The 7,723-nt window shown below is 38.5% G+C and overlaps 1 protein-coding gene across 1 annotated transcript; it reads right to left on the bottom strand.

The window, feature by feature from the left end:
* Positions 1–3,598: 3,598 nt before the first annotated feature.
* cfap126 (cilia and flagella associated protein 126) lies at positions 3,599–7,474 on the bottom strand (the record flags this gene model as incomplete). Its single annotated transcript, XM_014016298.1, is given in 5 exon segments — positions 3,599–3,982; positions 6,774–6,944; positions 7,035–7,103; positions 7,172–7,234; positions 7,322–7,474. Coding segments are annotated over 5 exon segments (612 nt in total). The 3' UTR covers positions 3,599–3,700.
* Positions 7,475–7,723: the final 249 nt, after the last annotated feature.

The raw sequence follows: 7,723 nt of genomic DNA, 5'->3' as shown, positions 1-7,723 counted from the left end.
TTTTTTTTTTTATTCAAGTTTGAGCAAATCAAAAAAACACTGTTTCAATCCCAAACTGCTGGCTTGGATTATAAAATTATTCTGTTTCATTATGAGAGAGATGAGAAATTTCTAAATAAGTAAAAATGCCATAAAACATTAATCAGCTAAATGCTAACAAAAAAATAAACCAGCAGTAAAAAAAAAAAAAAAGTTTCAGAGTTATTTAAAATCACAAACTGTAAATCTGGTGAATTTTCTRTCGACTTTGTTCATAAATTCAATCTGAGCAGGTTTTTTTGCTCACATGAACAGAACAAAAGCTGCAGCCGTTAATCTGATAATCCCGGCTGTCTCCTGTGGAAATCTACCTGGAGTGAAATGTTCTCCAGCTGCTGGGAGGTTTTTATGGCTCTGAACTAATCCTCTGCCTGGAAGCCTTCATCCTGACAAGTTCTGCCTTTCAACTCATATCTCAGCTAAAAACTAAAATGAACTAAAACTGTAGAAACGAGTAGAATAGTAGCACAAAGGCTAAAACCAGTTAGACAACAGATAAAAGCTTTAGGAAAATAGCAGTACAGCAGCTAAAAGTTAGCAATCCAGTAATTTAAAATTGCAATAACAGTAGCTAAAAGGTCAAACCAGCAAAACAGTTGCTAAAAGCTAAAATTAGAAAAATAGCTAAATGTTAGTTAGCAAACCAGTAGTTTAAAACTGAAAAAAAGCTAAAATTAACGATAGCTAAAAGTTAGTTAGCAAACCAGAAATTAGAACCACTAACCAATTTTATTTTATTTTTTTCTGTTTGTTTTTGTATCTTTTTTCTGTTTTATAACTTATGCATTTGTATGTATATGTATATGTGTATGTATGTATGTATGTATATATGTATTTTTTATTTCTATTTTTATGTGTGTTGTTATTTATATTCTTTGTTAAAAAAAGTTGGAGAAGTTATGTAAGTTTTGAGAAATGTAAGTAATGTAAACTGTGTATTCTCCTGATAAATAAATTAATAAAAAAAAGAAGTTAGAACCACGTTTAGTAAAACAGTAGCTAAAAGTTAGCAAGCCAGTAATTTAAAATTGGAATAACAGTAGCTAAATGGTCAAATCAGCAAACAAATGGCTAAAATTATCAAATGAATAGCAAAATGTTACCAAATCAGCAGTTAAAACTAAAATTAGCAAAGCAGCAGCTGAAAACCAGCAAAACCATAGCTACACGTTAGTTAGCAAACCAGTAGATTAAAATTTAAAAACACTATAGCTAAAATTAACATAATGGCTAAAAGTTAGTTAGCAAGCCAGAAGGTAGAACTAATTTTAGCAAAGCAGTACCTGAAAAACATAGCTAAAAGTTAGCAAACCAGTAGTTTCAAATTAGAAAAACAATAGCTAAAAGCTAAAATCAGCAAAATAGCAGTGCAATAGCTAAATGTTGGTTAGCAAACCAGTAGTTTAAAATTAAAAAGACAATAGCTAAAATTAACATAATAGCTAAAAGTTATTTAGCAAACCAGAAGTTAGAACTGAATTTAGCAAAGCAGCAGCTGAAAACCAGCAAAATTATAGCTAAAAGTTTGTTAGCAAAGCRGTGATTTAAAATTAGAAAAACAGTAGTTAAAAGCTAGAATTAAGATTTTATTTAAAAAAAAAAAGAAGCTGAAAACTTGGGAAGCTAAAATGTCTCTAGTGTCTAAAGTTGAGTTATTTTTGCTCTCATTGATTACACGCTAAAGTTTAGGACCACGTCCAAAGCTCAAGACTGCCTACGTTTAAAATTCACGGCCACATCTAAAGTCCAGGACCACTTCTAAAGTCCAGGACCACATCTAAAGTCCAGGACCACTTCTAAAGTCCAGGACCACATCTAAAGTCCAGGACCACTTCTAAAGTCCAGGACCACATCTGAGGTTCATGGCCACACCTGAAGTCCAGGCCCACACCTGTGAGAATGAATCTTTCAGTAAAAGTAGTAGTCAGACCTCTGATCCGCCTCACAGGAACAGTTTCTGATTCTTTACGTTGACAGCRGCTTGTGTTGCAGAACGTTTTAAAAACAGAACCTGACACCGGATGAAGCTCAAACATAACCAGCAGGGAGAAAACAATCGGCTTTCTTTTGCTGCATTATTCAGTGAGGCTGCAGCTCGTTAGGCTGATCAGCTGACAGGACAATGAAACAACCAGAACTGGGCGGCCACTTCTTTGGGATCATTTGAGGGCCCATTACCCCCCCGCCGTGCTGTCCTCTGGTGGGTTGTGCCTTTGCCCGCTGGCGCACTGGTGGCTCTTGTTGTCCGGGGCTGGGTGCTTGGGCGTGTGCCGGCTCGGCCCGGTGGCTGCCCGGTARATGGTAAATGGTACTGAACTTATAGAGCGCTTTTCAAGTCCCTCCGGACCCCAAAGCGTTTTACACTAACAGACATTCACCCATTCACACTCACATTCACACACTGATGATGGCAAACTACATTGTAGCCACAGCTGCCCTGGGGCACACTGACAGAGGTGGGGCTGCCATGCATCGGCGCCACCGGACCCTCTGACCACCATCAGTAGGCAAGGTGGGTGAAGTGTCTTGCCCAAGGACACAACGACTGGGACGGCTGGACGGGGGATCGAACCAGTGACCTTCTGGTTCCAGGACGACTCCCCTAACCACTCCGCCACAGCTGCCCCAGTGGGGCTTGGGTCCCTCTGCCCCTGTCAGGCTTTGGCCTGGAGGGGTGCGCCCTGGGGGCCCGGGCCTCTGTGTCCATGCCTGGATCCACTCTGGCACATTGGGTACCGGAGGGGCCTGTGAGTTTGTCGCTGCTGGCCCCAGGGGTTGCTGTGTGTGGTCGCTGGTGGGGCTCTTCCGGTACTCTCCAGTGGTCTTCTTTGTGGGGTGGGTGGGCGGCCCTTCCGGCGAGGGTGTCTCTGGGGCTGCGCACATGGGGTCCCTCTCTGGGTCTTTGGCGCTGGTCTCCCTTATGTCGGCTTCCGGCTTTGCGGGTCGCGTCTGTGGTCCCCCACAGTCACTTTGAAACATTCCGTTGGAGAGATCATGTATATACTGTACATGCTCACAACCGCACCTAAACAGGTGTTTACATCCTGGGTTTTTTATTCAGACACTGACTGAATGATATGTGCATATGTGTGTGTATAGATATATGTATATGTGTATATGTATGAAAGTGTTTGGATATGTAGGTATGGGCATGTTTATGTGTATATGTATAAATTTATATATGTATATGGGTATGGTTTTCAGCAAGGCTACAGTCATTATAATTACATAGATATGCATTTTTGTTGCTGTGGTTTTGTTATCTTTGTTTTTGTAGGTGTGGAGCCAAGAAGTCAGGTGTGCTGTCTTGTGTTTTCTCAACATATATTTCACATTTCTTCTAATCTCTCTTTCTCATTACATTTCACTTTTTTCTTTCTCTTTCTTTTTCTCCTATTAAAATAAAGCCACTGATGATGAAGAAGCTAAGATACTAACATTCAGATATTCAGTTCTGCTTTCTACTGAAGTGGCAAAAAAAAAAAAAAAAAAAAAAAAAAAAAAAGAAACAACCAGAACTGGACCCACAACTGGAAACAAACAGAATCACAACAAATGATCAATCAGATCTGACATTTATAAAGTATTGTTTGTATCTGAATAAATGAAATAAATCAATGTTTAAAACTTTTATTTTCAGAGTATTTTTGTTTTTAAAGCTTCACAGGTCTCGCTGCAGGTGAGACTGCCTAGATCGGGTCATGCTCTGGGGTCTCCCGTTGGTCTCAGGCCCGTTTGGGTTTTTTCTATCATCTGTTGATGGTGAAGTTGGGTTTTCTTCTTCTGCAGATATCTGGTTCATGAGTCTGTTTTTCTCTGAAGCCTGATGTTCAACAGAAACTATCACAGATGTTTGTGAGCGATGGTTATGGTTTCTGGTGCCAGGCTGASTCTGGGTTTTAGCTGCCGGGTCGGCACCGTCCTCCTGTACGTCCTTGGTGGTCTGAAAAAGTTTAAATTTGTTTATAACACATTTGAACACACAGGACGGAATCAAAACCGTCAAACCGTTGTCATCTTGTGCTTATGACCTCAGAAAAACAGAATCCAGTTTCGCTAATCCGCTAATAGCAGAATTAGCTTCTCTCATGTTGCGGTTTAGCTTTGTTGCTAACTTTGGAAACTGCTAGCCAACTGATTAGCTTCCGCTAAATTAAGTTCTGCTTATTTTGAGTCCACTAAACAGTTTAAAACTTCTGTTTTTATGCCATTTATCCCAGAATAAATAAAAACGATCCCCTCTTAGCAGCCGTGATGGACGTGTCAGGCACCATGTGTAGCAAAAGTAGCATCTTTAGCAGCAAAACTTCAAGCTAAGTGAGTCCAAAATAAATAACATTTAACAATATTTAAATAACACATTTAAAAAACGTTTATGTATAAAATATGGTAGAGAAAGTATTTGCTATTGTTTGACTAACTTCAAATGATATTTGTAACAATAAAAACTTGAAACGCTTTTATTCTGAAAGGAGGAAGTTAGACAGAGCTGTGACTGGTTTGGATTGGCTGATTTGCCACAGATGATCCCGCCCACCTTCAAATTAAACCAATAGAAAACTAACAACAGGTTTGTGTCAATCTTCTCACCATGACGGTTAGCGCTAGCAGAGCTAAGATTCTTGTTTAGCGGATTAGTGGTCAGCCTAACATTTCCAAAATGTTTTGAGCTACTACTTTAAATTAGAGTTTAAGCTCATCATCTGTAACTTAATCAGACAGACGGGGGGTTTTGATTTGTTTTTAATTTAGATTTTAAGTTTCAAAATGCAGTAAGAACTTTTACTGGCTTACAAAGGATGTATTTGTACATAAATAAACAAATTTTTAATTAGCAGTGTTACAGTAGCAGTAGAGGAAACAGAGGACTGTAATTTTAGCTCGCTACACTTGATTCATCAAAGATCTTTCTCTCCTGACAGGAACACGTGTTTAAAGACACCCTGATTATTTGGCTAACGCTCGAAGCAGCAGAACACAAACAGGTTTTAGCCTGAATGAAAATCAGAAGCACTTMATGTCCCATTATTAGACGAACCACATGCAGCTGCTCTGCTCAGATTGATTTTCATTCTTATATATTTCCTCAGAGAGCAGAGATGGAGCTCATTTCCACCGGCTCTCCATCGGGACACCAGCACTCCACCACAGCTCAGGTTACTCAGAAARAAAAAAAAAAAACGACATTATTCTTAGCTCAGAGTGTTTTTCCTTTTCCCTTTTGTCTTAAATCTCAACAATCTGAGCTATTGTCAAAACTCTGAGTCAGCATTCACGCTGTTGTTTTCCTGTCAAAACATTCAACTCATTCAGGAAACGGCTTCTGTGACTTTTAGCTTCTTTAATTTTTTACTGTTTAAAGTATCTAACTGAATTTATTTTCCCCACTGAAATAAATTAAGATTCATTAGCTGTTGTTTTTGACTTTTGATCATTTTAGTCTTTAGCTAGAACTTTGATACTTTTAGCATTTAGCTAGCCTTTTGCTAATCAAGCTATTAGCTAGTCTTGACAGTTTAGCTTTTAACTAGTCTTTTGACTATTTTTCTTTTAGCTAGCATTAGTGCCACTTTTAGTTTTTAGTTAGCCATTGGCTAATATAGCTTCAAAGTAGCCTTTTGCTCATTTAGCATTTAACGCGCTAATTGCTATCTCGGCTTTTGACTGACTTTTTGCATCTTTTGGCTTTTAGCTAGCATTTGTGCTGCTTTTAGTTAGCCTTATGTTCATTCAGCTTTTAGCTAATATTTTGCTAATTTAGATTTTAGCTAGTCTTTTGCCTTTTTTTGCTTCTAGGTAGCATTAGTCYTGCTTTTAACTTTTAACTATCCCTTGGTTAATTTACCTCTTAATCAGCTTTTTGCTCATTTAGCTTTTAACTATAGTTTTTGCTATTGTGGCTTATGGCTAGCTTTTTTGCCTCTTTGGTTTTTAGCTATCATCAATGTCACATCCCTTGGTTAATTTAGTTTTTGGCGAGCCTTTTGCTAATTTAGCTTTAAGGTAGCAATTTTAATTTGCATTTTAGCTAACCTTTTGCTAATTTGGCTTATTATTCTTTTGCCTTGTTTTGTTTTTAGCTAGCAGTAGGACATCTTTTAGCTAGTTTTTTGCCTCTTTGCATTTAGTTAGCATTAGTGCTGCTTTTAGGTTTTATTTATCCTTTGGTTAATTTAGCTATTGGCCACTCTTTTGCTAATGTAGCATTTAACTATAGTCTTTTGCCTATTTTGGCTTTAAGCTAGCATTAGTGCTACTTTYATCTTTTAACTACCACTTGGTTAATTTAGCTTTTGACTAGTCTTGTCTGTTTTTGCTTTTAGCTAGCAGTTTGGCTGTTTTTTGCTAGCCTTTTGATAATTTAGCTTTTAGCTAGTCTTTTGCTTCTTTTTTATTTAGTTAGCATCATTGCTACTTTTTGCTCCTCCAGCTCTTAGTACCAACAGTCTTTCAGTCTAAAACCTGTTATCCAAACAGTAGAAACAATCATAAACAGATTTTTATTGTTTTTAAAAGGTTTTGGTTATTTTTAGATCTTTATTTCTGATTCTCAGATCTGTTCCTGTTTGTATTTTATTACAGTAAATAATTTACAGCTGCTGCTCTCTAAATGTCCTTTAAACAACCCTTGAAGCTCCCACCTTGTGAAAACAATCTGAGGAGAGCTTGTGTAAATATAAAACAGGCCGAAGGCGAGCTGAAACAACAGTGGGCCTGAGGTGTGTGGACCTGACCTGCTCGCCCACTCCTCCTCGCTGTGATTTGGCACTTTGCTGTGGCCAGAAGCCCCAGGTCCTGAGCCTGCTGAGGCCCTCTGCGGAGCGGGCCGTGGGGTTGATGCGCCGAGCCGGGGTACGAGTGGGTAGATCCCAGGTCCCCTTAAAGTCTGGCCAGGCACTGCCTTTCTGTAGCCAAACAAAAGAGAGCGAGGGACGTGAAGATTTGCAGACGKGCTGCTTTAAATAAAGGGAAATGAGCAGACGTGATGCTCAGACCTTCACGCCTGGGAGAAGATGTCCTCTGTCATCTGCAATGAAGGTGTGGCTCCGACGGGCGGAGGGTCTCTACGAACACAAACACAGATTTACACCACTATAAAATAACATATTACTGCTGACAGGACATCAAATACCTCTTTWAAGTGTTTCGCTTCACACCAGTTCTGCAGCCTCTGTGCTCTGAAGGCGCTGTCATACTAAAAAAACAAAACAAAACAAAAAAACAAAGATAAAAATAAATCATAACAAAACTTTCATCAGTGCAGTCAGAAAATGCTAGTTACCTGATTTGCTGAGAAACTGGACGCCATTTCTGCATCTGCAGCAACCTCTGACTTTGTTGTGTTTAATATTTATTTAGTGTGTAAACCAATCTGGCTGTGTTGTTGACCGGTTGCGTAGCAACAAAATCAAAGCGCTGCTGCAGTTTCAGTCACCTAGAAAACAAAACAAAAAAAACTTGTGTTTTTTTTTTTTATTAAATGCACAGTTCATAACAGTAACACAAGTCGCAATGGAAAAATGCTAAAATATTTAGATTTTAGTTTTGCTTTAAACTTCCGTTAGACTTTCACTTGTAACCGGAAGTTTATTTTTCGGCGCTAAAAACACCATCYTTAGACATAAAGCGTCTTTTAAAAACTTCCATTTAAGTTTTATGCCAGTGTAAATTAAAAATATTTTTA

Source organism: Austrofundulus limnaeus, unplaced genomic scaffold (assembly GCF_001266775.1).
Source record: "Austrofundulus limnaeus strain Quisiro unplaced genomic scaffold, Austrofundulus_limnaeus-1.0 Scaffold142, whole genome shotgun sequence".
Lineage (NCBI taxonomy): Eukaryota > Metazoa > Chordata > Actinopteri > Cyprinodontiformes > Rivulidae > Austrofundulus > Austrofundulus limnaeus.
This window is presented reverse-complemented; position numbering and strand designations above follow the sequence as displayed.